This window comes from Odocoileus virginianus, chromosome 6, assembly GCF_023699985.2.
Source record: "Odocoileus virginianus isolate 20LAN1187 ecotype Illinois chromosome 6, Ovbor_1.2, whole genome shotgun sequence".
Taxonomy (NCBI): Eukaryota; Metazoa; Chordata; class Mammalia; order Artiodactyla; family Cervidae; genus Odocoileus; species Odocoileus virginianus.
Window position 1 is genome coordinate 1,213,266 of NC_069679.1, and position 23,145 is coordinate 1,236,410.

The 23,145-nt window shown below is 41.2% G+C and overlaps 1 protein-coding gene across 2 annotated transcripts in view; it reads left to right on the forward strand.

Annotated features, from left to right (window-relative positions):
- The window catches only part of SV2C (synaptic vesicle glycoprotein 2C), a 219,047-nt gene that overhangs the window by 180,582 nt on the left and 15,320 nt on the right, over nucleotides 1–23,145 (forward strand). For both annotated transcript variants that reach the window (XM_070468565.1, XM_070468566.1), the window contains exons 8-12: nucleotides 189–277; nucleotides 10,119–10,277; nucleotides 13,215–13,348; nucleotides 14,827–15,030; nucleotides 15,513–15,672. In XM_070468565.1, the coding sequence (XP_070324666.1) occupies nucleotides 189–277; nucleotides 10,119–10,277; nucleotides 13,215–13,348; nucleotides 14,827–15,030; nucleotides 15,513–15,672 (746 nt within the window). The remainder of the gene's footprint in view (nucleotides 1–188; nucleotides 278–10,118; nucleotides 10,278–13,214; nucleotides 13,349–14,826; nucleotides 15,031–15,512; nucleotides 15,673–23,145) is intronic.

The window sequence follows — 23,145 nt, forward strand, 5'->3', positions numbered from 1 at the left end:
TTGGAAGCTGATAAATACAAATCCCAGCATTTCGTTTCCTGTAGCCTTTAGCTTTTACATTTTAAGTACAAATGAATCCAGCCCAAAGAAAACGCAACATTTTTTTATAATTTGTCAGAGGGGATTGGTTGGGAAGTAGAGTTGCCTAGGGACTGGCATAAGAAAACTAACTCTCTGATATTTCACAGATTTGGTTGACTTTTATGAGATGTTTCACCTACCCAGTCAGGGAAAATACCATAAAACTCACAATTGTGTGGTTCACGCTGTCCTTTGGGTAAGTGATCCTTACATTTTTGGTGAACGAAATCTTTAAATTTCCATACTGTAACTCCCGACCTTACTACTTTCTTCTCTTATACTGTGTGATGCTGTTAACTCTAGGGTGTTTTTTTTTTTTTTTCATTTTAGATTTGCTAACAGTTACAGTTTTTATCAAGCAATCATTTTATTTATGTTGTCATAAAGCTGGGGTGGCAAAACCAACAGTGTTTGGAAAGTTCTATAAGACCAAGGACGATTTGCTCCCATGATTTCTCCGCTCTCTCCTCATTGGCCGAGCCCATCCCCGCTGGCCTCTTTGTTCTTCCTCCAGTGTGCCAGAACTTTCTGGAACATGTCCCATCTCGGGTCTGTGCTCTGCCCCCAGATGGGGACCAGCTCATTTCTCTCCTTCTTTGAGGCTTTCCTCCTATGCCGCTTCTCAGTGATACCCCCCAAGTACCTATTTAAAACTGCAGCCTATTTAAACCTATTTAAATCTCAGTCCCCTTCAGATTCCCTGTTCCCTCCTCAGCTTTATTATTCCCCATTGGGCCTTCTGTCATCTTCTAATAGACAAAAAGCTTTTCCATTCTGTAGGAATAAAGAAAGCTCTGTCTTCCTCCTCTGGAAGCTCTGTGAGAACAGGGATTTTAATCTGTTTTGCTCACTGGTATATGGCCCTGGCACAAAATAACTGCTCAATAAACAGTTGTCATGGCTTCCCAGGGGGCTCAGTGGTAAAGAATCCTCCTGCCAATGCGGCAGACAAATTTGAATGCAGAGTTCCAAAGAATAGCAAGGCGAGATAAGAAAAGACTTCCTCAGTGATCAGTGCAAAGAAATAGAGAACAATAGAATGGAAAAGACTAGAGATCTCTTCAAGAAAACTAGATATACCAAGAGAATATTTCATGCAAAGATGGGCACAAAAGGACAGAAATGGTATGGACCTAAGAGAAACAGAAAATATTAAGAAGAGGTGGCAACAATACACAGAAGAACTATACAAAAAAGATCCTCATGACCTGGATAACCACAAAGGTGTGATCACTCATCTAGAGCCAGACATCCTGGAATGCAAAGTCAAGTGGGCCTTAGGACACATCACTATGAACAAAGCTAGTGGAGGTGATGGAATTCCAGCTGAGCTATTTCAAATCCTAAAAGATGATGCTGTGAAAGTGCTACACTCAATATGCCAGAAAATCTGGAAAATTCAACAGTGACCACAGGACTGGAAAAGATCAGTTTTCATTTCAATCCCAAAGAAAGGCAATGCCAAAGAATGTTCAAACTACCACACAATTGCACTTATCTCACATGCTAGCAAAGTAATGCTCAAAATTCTCCAAGCCAAGCTCCAACAGTATGTGAACTTCCAAATGTTCCAGCTGGTTTTAGAAAAGGCAGAAGAACCAGAGATCAAATTGCCAACATCTGCTGGATCGTCGCAAAAGCAGGAGAGTTCAATAAAAACATCTACTTCTGCTTTATTGACTATGCCAAAGCCTTTGACTGTGTGGATCACAAAAAACTGTGGAAAATTTTGAAAGAGATGGGAATACCAGACCACTTTGCCTGCCTCCTGAGAAACCTGTATGCAGGTCAAGAAGCAACAGTTAGAACTGGACATGAAACAGTAGACTGGTTCCAAATGGGAAAAGGAGTACATCAAGGCTGTATATTGTCACTCTGCTTATTTAACTTATATGCAGAGTACATCATGTGAAATGCCAGGCTGAATGAAGCACAAGCTGGAATCAAGATTGCTGGGAGCAGTATCAATAACCACAGATATGCAGATGGCACTACCCTTATGGCAGAAAGGGTAGAACTAAAGAGCCTCTTGATGAAAGTGAAAGAGGAGAGTGAATAAGTTGACTTAAAACTCAACATTCAGAAACCTTAAGATCATGGCATCTAGTCCCACCACTTCATGGCAAATAGATGGGGAAACAATGCAAACAGTGAAAGACTTTATTTTCTTGGGCTCCAAAATAACTGCACATGGTGACTGCAGCCATGAAATTAAAAGACACTTGCTCCTTGGAAGAAAAGCTATGACCAACCTAGACAGCATGTTAAAAAGCAGAGACATTACTTTGCCAGCAAAGGTCTGTCTAGTCAATGCTGTGGTTTTTCCTGTAGTCATGTATGGATGTGAGAGTTGGACTATAAAGAAAGCTGAGCACCGAAGAATTGATGCTTTTGAACTGTGGTGTTGGAGAAGACTCTTGAGAGTCCCTTGGACTGTAAGAAATCAAACCAGTCAATCCTAAAGGAAATCAGTCCTGAATATTCACTGGAAGGACTGATGTTGAAGCTGAAACTCCTATACTTTGGCCACCTGATGTGAAGAACTGACTCATTGGAAAAGACCCTGATGCTGGGAAAGATTGAAGGCAGGAGGAGAAGGGGACGACAGAGAATGAGATGGTTGGATGGCATCACCAACTCGATGGATGTGAGTTTGAGTAGCTCTGGGAGTTGGTGATGGACAGGGAGGCCTGGCATGCTGCAGTCCATGGGGTGGCAAAGAGTCAGACTTGACTGAGCAACTGAACGGAACTGAATGCGGGAGACAAGGAGATGCAAGTTCAGTCCCTGGGTCAGGAAGATCCCCTGGAGGGGAAATGGCAACCCACTGCAGTATTCTTGTCTAGAGAATCACATGGACAGAGGAGCCTGGCAGGCTACACTCCATAGGGTCACACAGAGTGGAGACAGCTGAAGTGACTTAGCTGGACACGTGCAAGTACCTACTATGTGCTAAACACTGGCTAGCTCCAAAGCAAAAGCAAAACAAACGTCTTGCTCTTGAAATGTGAGCAGTTATAGGATAATAGCTGTGGTTTATTTTGTTTACTTACCTGTTATTGACCACATTTTAAGCTTTATGTTTTCCTTATAAAGTCCGTGAAACTTCAGCAATGTGTAGCATTCAGTGGCTATTCAGTAAACACTGGCTGAATAAATGAAAACTAGCAGAAACTCTTCCATGTTATTGATGATGAATGTTCCAGGGTGTCATGCTTCCCTCATCGTTGCCATTTTTGAAGATTTCTGTCCTCAGATATGAATAGAGAGCCCTGCAGAGTTGCTGCCTCCAGAATCATTTCATATTCAGTGGCCACCACTCACACCCCTTGCAGTAATTATTTCATGATCTGTGAAGACAAGGGGCTGGAATCTATGGAATCCTAGGCAGAGATGTTTCAGGAATCCTGATGACTATGCTGATGATAAAAACAATTTGGTCTTTTGAGCACTCGCTATGTGCTGGGTATTTTGCATTCCATTTAATCCAAGCAGTTACCCAGAGAGGTGGTTACTCTCATCATTCTGGTATTAGAGATGGCAGGTAACGATGCTTTGATAACTTGCCCAAGATCACATGGCTGGTAAGTGGCAAGGCCAGGATTTTAAACCTAGTTTGTCTATCTGCACAAGTGATTCTCATAACCATTTCTTCCCCTGTGTAGCTCAGTGTAACTGGGGATAAATCAGAGCAGTGGTTCTCAAACTTGAGTATCAGAAGAGTTCTTTGGAGGACTCCACCCCACAGTTTCTGATTCAGCAGGTCTGGATGAGGCCCGAGAGGCTGCATTTCTAACAAGTTTCCAGGTGATGCTGATGTTGCTGGTCCAGGGACCCTGCTTTGGGTGAAAAGCACCAGTTTAGAGCCACGTTGTCCAGTGAAGATATAACATCATCCATATGCTTCATTTTAAATGTCCTTGCAGTCACATTTAAAAAGGGGTGAAAGACCCCAAGACACATATTAATCAAATTAACAAAGATCAAACACAAAGAACAAATATTAAAAGCAGCAAGGGAGAAACAACAAATAACATACAAAGGGATTCCCATAAGGATAACAGCTGATCTATCAATAGAAACCCTTCAGGCCAGAAGGGAATGGCAGGACATACGTAAAGTAATGAAAGAGAATAACCTACAACCTAGATTACTCTACCCAGGAAGGATCTCATTCAGATATGAAGGAGAACTCAAAAGCCTTACAGACAAGCAAAAGCTGAGAGAATTCAGCACCACCAAACCAGCTGTTCAACAAATGCTAAAGGATCTTCTCTAGACAGGAAACACAGAAAGGTGGTATAAACGTGAACCCCAAACAACAAAATAAATGGCAACGGGACCATACCTATCAATAATTACCTTAAATGTAAATGGGTTGAATGCCCCAACCAAAAAACAAAGGCTGGCTGAATGGATACAAAAGCAAGACCCCTATATATGCTGTCTACAAGAGACCCACCTCAAAGCAAGTGACACATACAGACTAAAAGTGAAGGGCTGGAAAAAAATATTCCACGCAAACGGAGACCAAAAGAAAGCAGGAGTCGCAATACTCATATCAGATAAAATAGACTTTCAAATAAAGGCTGTGAAAAGAGACAAAGATGGACACTACATAATGATCAAAGGATCAATCCAAGAAGAAGATATAACAATTATAAATATATATGCAACCAACATAGGAGCACCACAATATGTAAGGCAAACGCTAACGAGTATGAAAGAGGAAATTAATAGTAGCACAATAATAGTAGGAGACTTTAATACCCCACTCACAACTATGGATAGATCAACTAAACAGAAAATGAACAAGGAAACACAAACTTTAAAGGACACAATGGACCAGCTAGACCTAATTGACAACTATAGGACGTTTCACCCCAGAACAATCAACTTCACCTTTTTCTCAAGTGCACACGGAACCTTCTCCAGAATAGATCCCATCCTGGGCCATAAATCTAGTCTTGGTAAATTCAAAAAAATGAAATCATTCCAGTCATCTTTTCTGATCACAGTGCAGTAAGATTAGATCTCAATTACAGGAAAAAAATTATTAAAAATTCAAACATTTGGAGGCTAAACAACACGCTTCTGAATAACCAACAAATCATAGAAGAAATCAAAAAAGAAATCAAAATATGCATAGAAATGAATGAAAATGAAAACACAACAACCCAAAACCTATGGGACACTGTAAAAGCAGTGCTAAGGGGAAGATTCATAGCATTACAGGCCTACCTCAAGAAACAAGAAAAAAGTCAAATAAATAACCTAACTCTACACCTAAAGCAACTAGAGGAAGAAGAAATGAAGAACCCCAGGGTTAGTAGAAGGAAAGAAATCTTAAAAATTAGGGCAGAAATAAATGCAAAAGAAACTAAAGAGACCATAGCAAAAATTAACAAAGCTAAAAGCTGGTTTTTTGAAAAAATAAAATTGACAAACCATTAGCGAGACTCAATAAGAAACAAATGGAGAAGAACCAAATTAACAAAATTAGAAACGAAAATGGAGAGATCACAACAGACAACACTGAAATACAAAGGATCATAAGAGACCACTACCAGCAGCTCTATGCCAATAAAATGGACAACTTGGAAGAAATGGACAAGTTCTTAGAGAAGTATAACTTTCCAAAACTGAACCAGGAAGAAATAGAAGATCTTAACAAACCCATCACAAACAAGGAAATTGAAAACTGTAATCAGAAATCCTCCAGCAAACAAAAGCCCAGGACCAGATGGCTTCACAGCTGAATTCTACCAAAAATTTAGAGAAGAGCTAACACCTATCTTACTCAAACTCTTCCAGAAAATTGCAGAAGAAGGTAAACTCCCAAACTCATTCTATGAGGCCACCATCACCCTAATTCCAAAACCAGACAAAGATGCCACAAAAAAAGAAAACTACAGGCCAATATCACTGATGAACATAGATGCAAAAATCCTTAACAAAATTCTAGCAAACAGAATCCAACAACATATTAAAAAAATCATACACCATGACCAAGTGGGCTTTATCCCAGGAATGCAAGGATTCTTTAATATCCGCAAATCAATCAATGTAATACACCACATTAACAAATTGAAAGATAAAAACCATATGATTATCTCAATAGATGCAGAAAAAACCTTTGACAGAATTCAACATCCGTTTATGATTAAAACTCTCCAGAAAGCAGGAATAGAAGGAACATACCTCAACATAATAAAAGCTATATATGACAAACCCACAGCAAGCATCACCCTCAATGGTGAAAAATTGAAAGCATTTCCCCTGAAATCAGGAACAAGACAAGGGTGCCCACTCTCACCACTACCATTCAACATAGTTTTGGAAGTTTTGGCCACAGCAATCAGGGCAGAAAAAGAAGTAAAAGGAATTCAGATAGGAAAAGAAGAATTGAAACTCTCTCTGTTTGCAGATGACATGATCCTCTACATAGAAAACCCTAAAGACTCTACCAGAAAATTACTAGAGCTAATCAACGAATACAGTAAAGTTGCAGGATATAAAATTAACACACAGAAATCCCTTGCATTCCTATACACTAACAATGAGAAAACAGAAAGAGAAATTAAGGAAACGATACCATGCACCATTGCAACAAAAAGAATAAAATACTTAGGAGTATATCTACCTAAAGAAACAAAAGACCTATACATAGAAAACTATAAAACACTGATGAAAGAAATCAAAGAGGACACAAACAGATGGAGAAATATACCGTGTTCATGGATTGGAAGAATCAATATTGTCAAAATGGCTATACTACCCAAAGCAATCTATAGATTCAGTGCAATCCCTATCAAACTACCAACGGTATTTTTCACAGAACTAGAACAAATAATTTCACAATTTGTATGGAAATACAAAAAACCTCGAATAGCCAAAGTAACCTTGAGAAAGAAGAATGGAACTGGAGGAATCAACCTGCCTGACTTCAGACTACACTACAAAGCCACAGTCATCAAGACAGTATGGTACTGGCACAAAGACAGAAATATAGATCAATGGAACAGAATAGAAAGCCCAGAGATAAATTCACGAACCTATGGTCACCTTATCTTCGACAAAGGAGGCAAGGATATACAATGGAAAAAAGACAACCTCTTTAACAAGTGGTGCTGGGGAAACTGGTCAACCACCTGTAAAAGAATGAAACTAGAACACTTTCTAACACCATACACAAAAATAAACTCGAAATGGATTAAAGATCTAAATGTAAGACCAGAAACTATAAAACTCCTAGAGGAGAACATAGGCAAAACACTCTCTGACATAAATCACAGCAGGATCCTCTATGACCCACATCCCAGAATTTTAGAAACAAAAGCAAAAATAAACAAATGGGACCTAATGAAACTTAAAAGCTTTTGCACAACAAAGGAAACTATAAGCAAGGTGAAAAGACAGCCCTCAGAATGGGAGAAAATAATAGCAAACGAAGCAACAGACAAAGGATTAATCTCAAAAATATACAAGCAACTCCTCCAGCTCAACTCCAGAAAAATAAATGACCCAATCAAAAAATGGGCCAAAGAACTAAACAGACATTTCTCCAAGGAAGACATACAGATGGCAAAAAAACACATGAAGAGATGCTCAATATCACTCATTATCAGAGAAATGCAAATCAAAACCACAATGAGGTACCATTACACGCCAGTCAGGATGGCTGCTATCCAAAGTCTACAAGCAATAAATGCTGGAGAGGGTGTGGAGAAAAGGGAACCCTCTTACACTGTTGGTGGGAATGCAAACTAGTACAGCCGCTATGGAAAACAGTGTGGAGATTTCTTAAAAAACTGGAAATAGAACTGCCATATGACCCAGCAATCCCACTTCTGGGCATACACACCGAGGAAACCAGATCTGAAAGAGACACGTGCACCCCAATGTTCATCGCAGCACTGTTTATAATAGCCAGGACATGGAAGCAACCTAGATGCCCATCAGCAGATGAATGGATGAGGAAGCTGTGGTACATATACACCATGGAATATTACTCAGCCATTAAAAAGAATTCATTTGAATCAGTTCTAATGAGATGGATGAAACTGGAGCCCATTATACAGAGCGAAGTAAGCCAGAAAGATAAAGACCATTACAGTATACTAACACATATATATGGAATTTAGAAAGATGGTAACGATAACCCTATATGCAAAACAGAAAAAGAGACTCAGATGTATAGAACAGACTTGTGGACTCTGTGGGAGAAGGCGAGGGTGGGATGTTTCAAGAGAACAGCATCAAAACATGTATATTATCTAGGGTGAAACAGATCACCAGCCCAGGTTGGATGCATGAGGCAAGTGCTCGGGCCTGGTGCACTGGGAAGACCCAGAGGGATTGGGTGAAGAGGGAGGTGGGAGGGGGGACTGGGATGGGGAATACATGTAAATCCATGGCTAATTCATTTCAATGTATGACAAAAACCACTGCAATGATGTAAAGTAATTAGCCTCCAATTAATAAAAATAAATGGAAAAAAAAAAGGGGGTGAAAGAAAGGTAAAGGAAACCAGTAAAACGAACTTTAATAATATATCTTATTTCACTAATTTTGTCCAAAATATTATCATTTCTTGACATTCAGTCAATATGATTAATGACTTAATTTTACATTTTCCCCATACATATGTCTCATTTGGACTGTCCACATTTAACTGCTCATACCTGTGGTTAGTGTCTGCTGCTCTGAAGATCATGGCAGCGTGGCTGAGCTGTAACCTGTTTGAATAACATACTAGAGGTGAGAGGTAGAAAGTGGGCAATAACCTGGCTTTTCCAATAAATACTTAAATGGCCCCAACCCTGAACCTTGGGGGCATGGGCTATGCCCCCAGGCTAACAGGACCACAGTAGTAAAAGAACCGAGAAAAATCATTCGTTAATAAAGAGGTCATTCTCTAAGGGCCCTCACAGTCTGGAGATGCCAGGAGTTTGTAGCTGAGACTAGGTGATGGGGCTCTTCAGTGCAGCCTAAGGGGATGAGGAGAAACCTCCGGGCCAGGGTGTGCCTGTGTAAGATGGAAGTCTTACGCATGTCTCTTCCCCAAGGAAGGACTCAGGACCTGGGATTCTCCAAGGAAACCCAGGCCATCCCCAAGCTTGATTCTTGCAGACCTGTGATGAGGAGGGGCCGATGAGATTCCCGTTTGATGACCCAGAATGCTCAGGGACGGGGGTGGGGGTTGGGGGAGCGGGGCACAGTCCTAATAAACAGTGCTTCTCCGGGAACCGCTACCTCTCTGAAAAGAGCAGGGAGATGGTCATGGCCACTGGACTGCCAGCGCCTTTAGAGACACCTTTAGAGCGTGCACCCGCTGGGTCTCCAGGTGGCGGCCATGGCCACAGCTCCGGCAGCAGCCCCAGGCGAAGTGACGGGAAGGATGGTTCCTCTCTGATATGGAATCCTGAAATGTAACCATTCTTAAAAAAGGATCACTGAGCCTTTGGAGTGGGAGCCCTGACTCGAAGACTCTAGACTACCAGAGAACTAACCCTAGGGAGTGTCAAAAATAGTGAGAACTCACACAAAGGACACCACTTAGATACAAGACCGGGCATCACCCAACCACCAGAGGCACCCTGTGCAGGCTGCCTCATCTAAACAACAAACCAAATAAAAATACAAACCCAGTCATCAGCGGACAGGAGTCCCACCTCACTCAGCCTCGCCCATCAGAGGAAAAGCAAACAAATGAAAAAACCCAGCACAAATCTCACCTTATACGAAGCTTACACACACCCCTGGACCAACCTTAGGAGAACAGAAACCAAAAAGAATTCAGACTTGAAGGCTGGGAAAAGGAGACCTCAAACACATTAAGTTAAAAAAATAATAATAATGAAAAGGCAGAGAAATACTACACAGATGAAGGAACAAACTAGAAACACAGAAGTCCAAAAAAATGAAGAGGAAATAGACAAACTACGTGAAAAAGAATTCAGAATAATGATAGTAAAGATGATCAAAAACCTTGAAAGCAATCACCTTTACAAACTCACATTTCTTTGTCTTTGCAGGTACTACGGATTATCTGTTTGGTTCCCTGATGTCATTAAACATCTGCAGTCGAATGTGTTGAAAAATATAGATGAACCAAAAGTGAAATTTTCAGATGCAACTATTAACTTTACAATGGCAAATCAGATTATTACCGGAATGGAATGCGACAATGGCAGGTCCAGAAACTTTTAAATCATTTAATTTCCTACCTCATCTTAAAAATGTATTTCTTATTTGCCTTCATGACACTAAGTATGTGTTCAGTTTGTACTTGTGGTCATTTTCAGACTGAATTCAAATGCTTCCAAATGGCCTTTAAAGAAAAGATACACATGTATCAGTTAATTCACTTAAATTACTTCTTAAACTGAGCTACTTCCTGTTTGTAAAGAAGTGGAATTGACTGGTGTGACAAGAAAATTCAGAGAGGCCTTGGGAAGCGAGCAAAATAAGTTATGGAAGGGAAGAGTGAGGATTATGAGAAAACAGGTTATAGCGTTATTTAATTCAAAGAGGAAATCTGACATGTGGTCTCATGCCTGTTTTCTGTCTCTGGAAAAGGGGGCTACTCTGCAGAATACTTTCCTTCTGCACTATGCTGGCTCAAGAATTGGGGTTAAGTTGTATCAGAGAAAGTTTCAGTTAAAGAATGGGAATGATTTTCCAAAGTTAAGGGCTTTGAAAATAGGAGATAAGTTAGCAAAGGACGTTTTTGAGTATGGAGTGTGGAACTCCTCGTGATGCAGGAGAACTAATTCAAGAAATGGTCGTGGTTTATCTTTTCAGAGATGGAAAGGGGCAGACAAGGCCCTCGTTTCTACCCATTATTTGTTATGTGAGCAAATGGTTGCTGGTATAAGTTTCTGTTGGTTTACATCATCCTTAGGAAAGTCTCCCAGTTTAAAAAGAGATCAAAGTAAAAATCTAACATAATTGACAGAAGTTTCTCTGGGCAAAAACCAGTTTGGAAAGATGAAAAATAATTCTGTGGGATGCTTATGGTTTGTGTAATGAAAAGGAGAGTTACAACTAGGAGGTAACTGTATGGATTGGCGATTCACTGGGAGACCTGATCCACAGAGGATCACCTTTACTCTCCCTCGTAAAATACTGACTTGAATCTGTACTTGTTTTTCCACAGAAATCTTGGAGTCAAGTGCTCTATAATTCTCAGTTGAAAATTGACCTCATTATTTAAAAATTTTTGTAATCTCATTGGAAATTTTTGTCATATTTATGACAAAAATATGTCATAGTATGTCATATTTTTTAAAAAAAGGTTCTAAGCTGGCCAATCATGGAGAAATTTTTTACTTTGGCAATATAATGATTAATAATTTTAATAATATTAAAATCCTTGTAAAGCCTTTAAGTTTATTTTTGAAGGCGTTAGAAAAAAATTGTTTTTGTCTTTCACGGAAATTTGAAATACCACTAGCCCACTCATTTTTTAAAAATAGTTTTCCTATTCAGCATTCTAAAATGGCAATTCTTTATGTGCTGATAAGGAGTGACCTCTGAAGTAGACTCAGAACAAAGCAAGGTGTGGAAGAGTGTCTTCTTTGCTAGCACCCTGTGCTCAGAATGCTCCCCGAGGAGCACACAAGAAAATGACAACCGCGGTCCTCTCTGGGAAAAGAACTGGATAGCTTGAGGATGGGAGGGAAGAGACTTGTTTTTTCCTTTTTGAACATTTTGAATTGTTCTCCATGTGTATTCTATGCAGATAGCATCCACTGGAAAAAAATAATAATAATTGTTTCCCCTTTCCAAATGCAGTTTCATTTCAGAAAATTAGTGATCTTAAAATGTGCCGTGATTTACCCTCCTTCTGTAGATAGATTTATGGCTTAGGTGATTTTACTCTGAACTCCTAGAGTAGGGGGTGAATTTTTTAAGGAGGTTGGTCTCATAGGCACTTAGTGCATTCTGAGCTGACAAATGCAGTCTGGCATTAGAGCGAGGATGATTAAAATCTCAATGGTGAATCACTTTTAAGTCATCTTCCTTGCCTAGGAGGATTGGTCCCTTTCTGCCCTAATAACACTGGTATTTGGTGTATTAACTTCTTCCCCAGTTGAGCAAGCATCTCCTCTCAATAACTGGTGAAGGATACATTCACAGTCTCTTAATAAATTACCAAGACACATTGATGGATATGTATACATGTCTCCCAAGGGTCTTTATCAACACTTAATATCTAAACCATAGACTCTTCTAAGATGTCAGAGTGATTGTGCCTATTATCATCTCTACCTTCCCTCTTGCATCACCCAAAAATGAATCGGAGCAAGTTTCATCATTCTACCATTTCCAAAAGTAGGCTGAGCTATGGTCATTCAGCTTGGTTTGAGGAATACCTCTTGGCACCGAGAAGAAAAATATTCTTGGAAACGACTGTGAGCTATGAGTTTCTTGACCCTTGAGATAATCATTCCTTACATAAGTGATTCTCCCATCCTCTCTTCAAGATAATTGGAAGTCCCTACACTAGAATAAAGAACCTTTGGGTTATCAGCTTGGAAAATAGACATTCATTAAAAGGAAGCATGGAAGCGCATGCTCAAGTTAGAGCTATAACCCCAAGTAGAGAAGTTTCAAATAAAGGCCTATGTGAAGGAGCAAGAGGGAGGATAGGATTACAAAACAAAGAATCGGTAGCCACAGGTAATCTCCAAACTCAATGCCTTCAACTGTATACCCCACAAACACCCTTTTACCAGCATTGCTGAGAGCTACATGAAGCTATTTGGATGCCATCTCTTTTTCTGGTGGAAAATAATATTGGGGAACAATGAGGTAGCCAAAAGGACAGGCTCCATGAGGAAGAGGGGGGAGAGCTAAGAGTTTAGAAAATCCAGAAGCCACTGTCCTTTTTAATTAAGAGAGTCCATAGTGGAACCTCAGGTAACCCTCTTCAGTATTCTTTCCTGGAGCGTCCCATGGACAGAGCAGCCTGGTGAGCTACACACCATAGTGTCGCAGAGTTGGACATGACTGAAGCGATTTAGCACAGCCCGTAGTGGAGCATCACATCTCTAAATCTGTTTGACTTAACTTTGAACCCTGATAGACACACTCATTGACACAAATTTTTTGTCTGTGCTGGACAGATTTGCAGGGATCAGGTTCAAATCCATAACTTTCAAAAATTCAGTTTTTAAGTCCTGCACCTTTGAGGATGTGACTTCAGTCAACACCTACTTCAAGAACTGCACATTTATTGAAACTGTTTTTAACAAAACAGGTAAGTGTGCCACTTAACCCTGCCTGGATCCTCTTCACAGCCCTAGTTCTTGGCAGAAACGTGATACCTATTTGGTGATAGATGTGGGCAGACGCTTATGGGGAAGTGAAGATTGAAGTACAAATGAACAAACTCCCCCCATCAGGTTGGATCAAAGCTGAGCTTGTAGTGACTGTTTTTGTCAGATTTAATGCAGATGAAACAGGCTGAGCTCAAAGTTGGTGAAAAAAATAGGCCTGTGGTGAATAATTTTTAAAGCAGAGAATTAACTTGTAGTCGCTTGATAGACTTGATTTCAAAATCTGTTGATAGCTTAAGTGAGCTGGCCTGAACTACAGTCTACAGAGATGGACAGTACATGCTCAATCACATATAGTCTTTTAATTCAATCCATTTAATGGAGTCTGGGAAACTCCCCAGGAAAAAAGAGGAGGGAAACAAACTTTGACTGAACACTGACTATATGCTGGTTCCTACCTCAGGTTATTAGACACTCACTGTCTTGTTTAATTTTCACAATAGCTGAAGCTTCAAAAAATGCAGTAGTTTGGCCACAGTTGTACAGCTGGTGACAGCTGACATATGAGCCCAGGCTCATCTGATGGCCCAGCCCACGCACTATCACATTGGCCCATCTGTCCCATGAGGTCAAAATAATGGCCCAACACCGGCAGAAGGACCAGCGCCACTTTGTTACCAGCCCTGCCTTCTTGGTCCTCAGACAGGAGCCACCTCTGCCTAGCTGCAAGTGAGGATGGGGTCAGGGTTCTTGGGGTTTGTTTAAACAGTGGTCTCGCACTGTCTTCCAACCCATTCAACCTCAGAAGACCAGCTTTTTAGGCCGATTTTGATCAGCAAGGATAACTGTTTTGATCCTCATTACCTTGTAGCAGAACCCGTCATCATCTGCAACTCCTTTTGGCTAGATCCAAGTTCAGGACAAAAATCAACAGTGAATGCTGGTGACTGTCCAACAAGACCGACTCTGGTTCCCCCACTAAACCTTCACTTGCAAATTCAGCCTCAAGGACCCAAGGAAAGCCCTATTTCTTCTCACTGCCTCAGAGCCCTATAAAATGGCAGTAGTAAGGCTGATTTGTGCACGTTTTGGAACAAATTATTTTTGTCATTGAAGTATAAAAGCTATTAGTACTCTAATGATAGTCCTTATGTAACATGATAATTAGAACAAAGTAACATCATAAAGGAGTCAGCAAGCAATATAATAGCAATGACCAACTGTAAGAAATCAGAAGATAACTGGACTCAATTTATTCCTTTATGCAATAAAGGTATTCCTTCCTTCAGCTGCTTTGGGACCCTGTAACCCAGAGTCCTTGACTAGACCCTGTACCTTGGCCAGCTCTGAAACCCTCAGGGAGCTTCCAATACCATGGTTTTTTCCTGAATTCTTGGCAAGCTTTCTCATACTGGTGGGCCAGTCTGATGCACTGAACTGTCTTTCTTTGTGTCCACAGATTTTGAGCCATATAAATTCATTAACTGCAGATTTCAGAACAGCACATTTTTGTACAATAAGACAGGATGCCAGTTTACCTTTGATGATGACTATAGTGCCTACTGGATTTATTTTGTCAACTTCCTGGGGACATTGGCAGTGTTGCCAGGGAACATCGTGTCTGCTCTCCTGATGGACAGAATTGGGCGCTTAACAATGCTAGGTATGTGCTTGGTTTCATGTAACACATAGAAGGTGCCCTTGTGATCTAGAGGGAGCCTGTCTCCTGCTATCCTCCCCACCCCCCTAGGATTTGCATCCCACAGAAATGAGGAGAAATCTCTTAAGACCTTTCATTAAGACTAAATTTTAGTAAAAAAAAAAGAAAAAAAAGTCCAATTACATCTCATTTGAACCACTTCTGTGAGTTAACAAACTGAAAAACTAATTATGTGTGACTAATGTCTACTTTTCTACTTAGGTAGCTGAGTAATTGGTGATGTGTGTTTCATGCTTGCTGTGTGCAGAAGGTAGTTGAGAAGTAAAGCTTAAATACAGATAAATAGCCCTGTAGCTGAGCTTTTTAAACCCAGGCTCAGTTTCCTCTTGGGATTCAGTTTTGCTGTGAGATCTCGGAGAACCAGGGGTCCTTGCTCTACTCAGATGATGGGAAACACCCCCACCTTTTGTCTGCTTCGTTGGCAGGTGGCTCTATGGTGCTTTCGGGGATCAGTTGTTTCTTCCTTTGGTTTGGCACCAGCGAATCCATGATGATAGGCATGCTGTGTCTGTACAATGGGTTGACCATCTCAGCCTGGAACTCTCTTGATGTGGTCACCGTGGAGCTGTACCCTACAGATCGGAGGTATGTTGAAATGGGCCTGCAGCGAGAGGTGCTCTGAGCCCCACTGGACCACTGAAAATCATCCAAACTGTCATTTCCTCCCCAAAGCAAAAATCCAAAGAAAAATATCTGGCTTGTGAAGTTGTAGGTTCTGTTCATATCTTTCATTTATTCTTCATTTTTTTAATAAGGCCAAACATGATTTCTTCTTCATTGACTATTACACTCAGTATCATAAAAATGTTATTACTTTGAAAACAGTTTGTAGATTAGTTTCACAGTTTGAAAACATTCCTGGGGATTCATGATGATTGCTGAGAAGAGACAATCATGAATTCAGTGCTAAATATTACGTTGGAATAGTTACAATGGAAATTGTTCCCAGATCTTTACAGCTAGATTTTATTTACAGCTAGATATTTTTATAGCAATATATGTATATATAGTTAATTATATATAATATGTGTATTATATAGTTAAACATATATTCAGTATTAGCATTAAATAGATATACTAAATATTATAATTACATTTAACTGTAATGTGCTATGGGAAAATGAGGCTTGCCTAGGAACTGTGAAGGCTTTTGAGTGTACGTGAGTATTTAATTTATTTGACATTAATAACACTGAAGTAACACTTTGAAGATTTTTTTTGTTTGTTTATTTTGGCTGTGCTGGGTCTTTGTTGCAGGCTTTTCTCTAGTTACGGGCAGTGGGGGCTGCTCTCTAGCTGCAGTGCCCCAGCTTCTCATTGCAGAGGCTTCTCTTGTTGGGGAGCGTGGGCTTAGGGCACGCAGGCTTCAGTATGCAGCATGTGGGTTTGGTAAGTAGCCACTGTTCCCAGGCTCTCAAGCACAGGCTCAACAGTCGTGGCACCTGGGCTTACTTGCTCTGATGCACGTGGCATCTTCCCGGATCAGCGATTGAACCCATGTCTCCTGCATTGGTAGCTGGATTCTTTACCACTGAGCCACCAAGGAAGCTCTGAAGGTTTTTTTTTTTTAAACCTGATTTTTTTTTTTTGAGGTATAGTTGATGTTCAATATATATAAGTTTCAGATGTACAACATAGTGACTCACAACTTTTAAAGGTTATAGCCATTTATAGTTATTAGAAGATATTGGCTGTATTCCACGTGTAATGCAATATGTCCTTGCAGCTTATTTATTTTCTACATATACTCATATATTTTTAAAAGAACATGTGGGGGAATATAGTTGCTAGCAGGAGTTCCCCTGGCGATGAAGCCAGTGAAGGGAGTTAACTGTGACCGTGACTTAGCTTGCTGGCTCTGAGGAAACTGTAGTGAAACAGGGAGGGATCGGCTGCAACAGCCTCTGTGGACCCCTCGTCAGTCCTGAGAGGGTCTTTACCTCATGTTTGCAAATGCCTAGATGAGCTCTACGTTAAGGCAACACAGACAGGTCTACACAACACACCTCTTGACCTTCCTGGTCTGTTGAAGGGAAGCCCAACACATTTCCAGTGACCACAAAAAGATCACCATTAGAATAAAATTATGCATCTGTTCCCAAAATGGAAACATACAGACTGCACTTCATATCATAAAAAGGACTGGACAGCAGGGCTTTGGGTGGAGCTTCGGCAGCCGATTCGTGAAAAGAATAGAAGCCCTGTTTTGCCGTTTGCCACACGTGAAGGCAAATGGTCTTTGCCTTTTATTTTGTGCCTGCTGTGTCGCCATGGAGCTAAAGCATGCAGTCAGGATTCTCTGGACTTTGAGATGGAGGAGGGTTTTTCCTAGGACAGTGTAGAGAAATTTGGGATATCAATTTTCAACTGATCCCAAGTCCCTCCTTTTATTTATTGGCCACAATGGGGTAAATTTGCTGCACACTACATTCTTTTTTTTTTTTTTAATTATTATTTTTTTCCATTTATTTTTGTTAGTTGGAGGCTAATTACTTTACATCATTACAGTAGTTTTTGTCATACATTGAAATGAATTAGCCATGGATTTACATGTATTCCCCATCCACTACATTCTTTAATTTATATTTCTTCTTCATGAATTTCTATTACCAAGCTTACAGGAACCCTATATATCCTCCTGTATCCGTCTCTCTGCAGAACATTGGGAACTCTGATGGACTTCTCCTTATCAGATATTCTAATCAGTAACCTCCTGTTGATGACTTAGGCTCTGAAAGAGACCATGAGACCCATGTCTAACATCTTCCTTCTTTCAACCAACAGTACTTCTCTTTTGTGGGCAAGCTTCTGGGATGGATGTCATGGATCTTGGATGAGGGTGCTGCCAAAGCAAGATAACATTCTGCAGCTTTCTTTCTTGCTCATTCTCTAAACTGGGCCCAGATGTGGATTAAACTAGACATTTAAACTAAGCCCCTCCATGTTAAAGCAAAGTTATTTCATAGACTGAGACCTTTAATTTTGCATTATAAAAGTTTGATACTATTTTAGATGAATCAGCCCCTTATCCCTCTGCTCTAGAATGAAAGGATGAAGGATGAGTGCAGGAACTCATCCTTCCTGTGGCAGGAACCTGGCTTAAACACAAAACACCATGAACTGGGCAGGTCATCCATGGGAATCAGCGACCTGCTGTGTTTCTGTTCTCAGAAAGGTTAAACATCTAGCAAGATAAAGATAGAAATTGCTCTGTGTATTAGTTCAGGATCTCTGAGAAGCAGCAGACAAAATGGGATTAAACATGCACAGATTTTGTTAGAGGAAATGCAAGTTATGAGAGAAAACAGGGAAAGAGATGTAGTCTGGCCACAATGCAAGCCTGAGCCCCGTGAAAGAGTAAAGAAGGAAGACCAGTTGGGTGGAAGAGTTCCAGGCCTCCAGTGAGCAGTCTCAGGAAAGCTTGGCATGGCTATGCTAAAAATCGCTTCGGAGGAGTCCTGCTTGTCCTGGGCACCAGCCTGCCATAGTATTCCTCTTACTTTCAGTTACTGGAGCAGTGAAACGGAAATGCATTTCAGAGCATGGCAGCTGGACCAGGACTCAGAAATTGGCAAAGTGCATCCTCACTTTGACAGTGCTGCTGCTAGCAAATATTCTCCACCACTTAAGTTGATGTTACCAGATAACATACAGGAAGTCACTTTCTTAAATGATGGAGAGAGAACTTATCTGCCAGAACTGCATTGCTGGCACCATAATGAATTAGCTGGCACCATCTGCGCTGTTTCAGGCTAAAACCTTCTCTCCTATATCTGCTGCGTTCCTCTGCATCTCATGGGAGGGCTCCACCGAACTGTGGCTCAGCTGCTAGAGGTAAACTCCAAGTGTTTTGTGTGTGGTACCCTCTGACTTCCTCTCCCTGTGGAAGGTGGATAGAATACATCCGGACAAACACTTCTGGTTAGAGGCTATAATTGTTTCATACCAGAACTTTAGCACTGTCAGATCCTTGCCCAGTTTCTAGAATCTGTCCTTAATGATCAGAAAAGAACACTCTGATTCCAGACCCCAGACTAAAAAGTAACCTCTTGAGCCATTTAATAGCCAACTCCTATCAGAATCCCAGGGCAAATGATTCTATTCGGGGAACATAACTTAAGATATAATCTAAGTGCTATAAAAGTTGCAACACTTGAAAGCCACACTTGTCACCCACAGTATAGACTTGATCTGTGATGTTATACCTCTGACTTTTGGTAGGGGTTACATTTGCAGTTACTATGAAAGCACCGTTCATCTCTATAGAGCTTGCCACTGGATCTGCAGGGCATTTCAGGACCTGCTCTAGAGAGGCACGCTGTCTCTTCACTTCATGTGATAAAAATTAGTAATTGTTAACATTCCCTTCCCTGCTGTGCATCAAGAGACAAGAGTGTCTGTGTCAGTGTTACATCTCCAGGGTCCAGATATTTGCTTTGCTCCTCCTCATCTTGATTTGCACTCTCGTATTCCTATATTATTAGTTTTGTCTTTTATGCGTGCATGCATGCTAAGTCACTTAATTTGTGTCCGACTCCTTGCAACCCTATGGACTATAGTCTGCCAGGCTCCTCTGTCTATGGGATTTCCCAGGCAAGAATACTGGAGTGGGTTGCCTTGCTTTTATCCAGGGCATCTTCCTGACCCAGGGATCAAACCCACATTTCCTGTGGCTCCTGCGTGGCAGACAGATTCTTTGCTGCTGAGCCACTGGGGAAACCCTTTGTCTTTTATAAGCTACCCTAAGTTGTTTCACAAAGAGGCAGGAAATGTTGAAATTAAAATTGTGTGTACTTATTGAGCAGCACTTTTTCTGTGCCTGAAAAAATAAAGCTGAACAGTCACTGGAAACACTTTAAAAGGAAAAGCTGGGTTTTTTTTCCCTCCATGCTCAATACTTGACTTTTGACCACCAAACATGGAGCTATTTTTTTCCCCAATACTAGGTAATTCTTTAATTCCCAATAGTCACCAACTGGATGTTCTAAAATGTAACTCAGTTCTGATATAATCTACCATGGAGAAGAGAATGGCAACCCACTCCAGTATTCTTGCCTGGAGAATTCCATGGACACAGGAGCTTGGCGGGCTACAGTCCATAGGGTGGCAAAGAATCGGACACGACTGAGTGACTAGCATGCGTGTGAGTACACGCATGCACGCGCGCACACACACGCACCTGGAGATAGCATCAGATTCCACAGGTTAAAAACTCCATTCCCACAAGAGTGCCTTCACTTCAGACACCCAACACAAGTCAGATTATCTCCTGTACATCTGACCAACTGGCTACACATTAGCATTCTCATGACCCCCTCCTCAGATTTGATAACTTGGCAGGGTGGCTCACAGAACTCAAGGAAACATTTCCTTGCATTTACTGATTCATTATAAGAGATTACAGCTCAGCAGCAGCCAGACAGAAGAGATGTCTACACTGGGCAAGGTGTTAATAACCGGAGGAGCACGGCGCTTTGTGCTTCATCCAGGCCCACCCCCTTCCCAGTACTTCTGTGCATTCACCCACCTGGAAGCTCACCAGATCTTGCTGTTCAAGAGATTTTATAGAGCTTAATCTCCAGCCCTGTGTCCCTGATTCTCAGCACCAGCCTCCAATCACTTGCTCTCTTCTGGTAATGATGCCAAAATTCAGCCTTTGTGCACCGGTGCCTTATCAAATCTCCAAGACAGAGTTTTGGGTGAAGTAGAAAAGAATATAGGTTTATTGCTTTGCCAAGACAAAGAGGGACACACAGGCTCTTGAAAACTGTGTACCAACCCCAGGAGATCTGGTGAGGAGTTATTATAGCAAGTTATTATAGTTTAAGGGCAGGGCTGCTGATAAGATTGGAGTATGTGATTAGGGCCTACACTCCTTTATTCTATTTTTTTTTTTAACACCAAAAACATTTGTATTGGGGTATAGCCCTGTAACCGGAGAAGGCAGTGGCACCCCACTCCAGTATTCTTGCCTGGAAAATCCCCTGGACGGAGGAGCCTGGTAGGCTGCAGTCCATGGGGTCGCTAAGAGTCAGACACGACTGAGCGACTTCCCTTTCACTTTTCACTTTCATGCATTGGAAAAGGAAATGGCAACCCACTCCAGTGTTCTTGCCTGGAGAACCCCAGGACGGGGGAGTGGTGGGCTGCCGTCTATGGGGTCGCACAGAGTCGGACACGACTGAAGTGACTTAGCAGCGGCAGCAGCATAGCCTTGCAACAATGCTGTGATAGTTTCAGGTGAATAGTGAAGGGACTCAGCCATACACACACATGCATCTATTTTCTGATCTCGGGTAATCTAATGAGTTCTGGCCTCAGGTGGTCTCCTTGAAGAGCTTCTCTGGGTCCTTTAATCTGGAACGAAGAATGCTGACATCTGCCATTTGTTGGGGGTTTTAGTTCTCTGTGTTCAGTCTGTCCTACTCTTTGTGACCCCATGGACCATAGCCCACTAGGCTCCTCTATCCATGGAGTTTTCCAGCAAGAATACTGGAGTGGGTTGCCATTTCCTCCTCCAAAGGACCTTCCTGACCCAGGGATCCAACCCCTGTCTCTTGCATCTCATGAGTTGGCAGGTGGGCTCTTTGCCACTGCATACCTGGAAAGCCCTAAAGATATTTTTATGGGTATCCCTTGAGGTAGAATCAGGACCCTGCTCCAAGCCTGCACTATTGTTTCTTGGCTCTTCCCTTGTCTCAGCATCCCTTCCCTTCCCAGATTAGCAATAGTTTGAGTCTGCCCCTGGGACTCACGAGGCCTCATGGAGGCTGGAGTCTATTCCCTACAAACAAGGAATGGGGGACGCAGAAAGGCTTCAGTACTCAGGAGCCCCACAGGGTCCTGCTAAGTTTCAACTACAGATCACCATAACAGATATACTAGTAATGGAAATATTTGGTGAGCATTACCAAAATGTGACCCAGAGACATGAAGTGAGCAAATACTGCTGGGAAAATGATGCTGATAGACTTGCTAGACCCAGAGTTGCCACAAATAGTCAATTTGTTAAAAAACACAGTATCTTTCAAGTATAATAAAATGATGTACAGTAAAATGAGCTGTCTGTACATAGGGTAAGGTCCAGAAGACTCCTGAGTACGGGAGCTTATGTCATCCTGGAGTTGGGGGTGCACTCCCCTGCCAGAATGTGTATGCCTTCACCAATCTGAAAGCTCTCTAGATTTACGAGGAGTTCGTTATGTGAGCTTGATGGATTAAATCATTCGACACTTGTAATTGAATTCAATCTTCAGCCTCTCTCCCTCCCTAAAGTGGGGTGGGATAGGCTGAAAGTTCCAAACTTCTCATTATATGGTTAGTTTCTATGGAGACCAGCCCTGTCTTGAAGCAAACTCGGAAGCCCTCAAATTAAAGCAAGTAATATATAATTTTCTTTTATTATGCAGAAAAGCCAAGGTTTTAAGGACTGATAAAAACTCAGTGTTAACTGGAAGGGGTGATGGTGAAATTACTGCTCAGAGACTGTTGTGGGAATTCTAAAAACAGGTGCAACATTTTGGAGGGGAGAATCTAGTAACCTAACTGTTTCTCCCTATAGGTAAAGTGCTTCCTCTGGCTGCTTTCAAGATTTTTTTCTTTGTCTTGGTGTGTATTTCTTTGGGTTATCACATTTGGGATTCCTTCAGCTTCTTGGATCTATAGATTTGTGTCTCTTGCCAAATTTGTGAGCCATTATTTCAAATTTCAGCCGTTATTGATTTGAATACTTTCTCTTCTCCTTCTTGGACTCCAGTGACATAAGTATTAGATCTCTTCTTATGGTCTTATAGGTTGCTGATGCTCTTAAGTCTATTTTCTGTTTTTCAAATTGAATTTCTATTGTTCTACCTTCAATTTACTGATTCTTTCACTTCTCGCCTTCATTCTGCTGTTGAGCCTGATCACTAAGATTTTTATTTTGGTTATTGTATTTTTCATTTATAAAATTTCAGTTTGGTTCTTCTTTATGTCTTCCGTTTCTTTCCTGAGACTTTCTATCTTTTCTATTTTTTGAGGATGTGTTCTATATTTCAAGTGCGTTCAAGAATTTCAAGC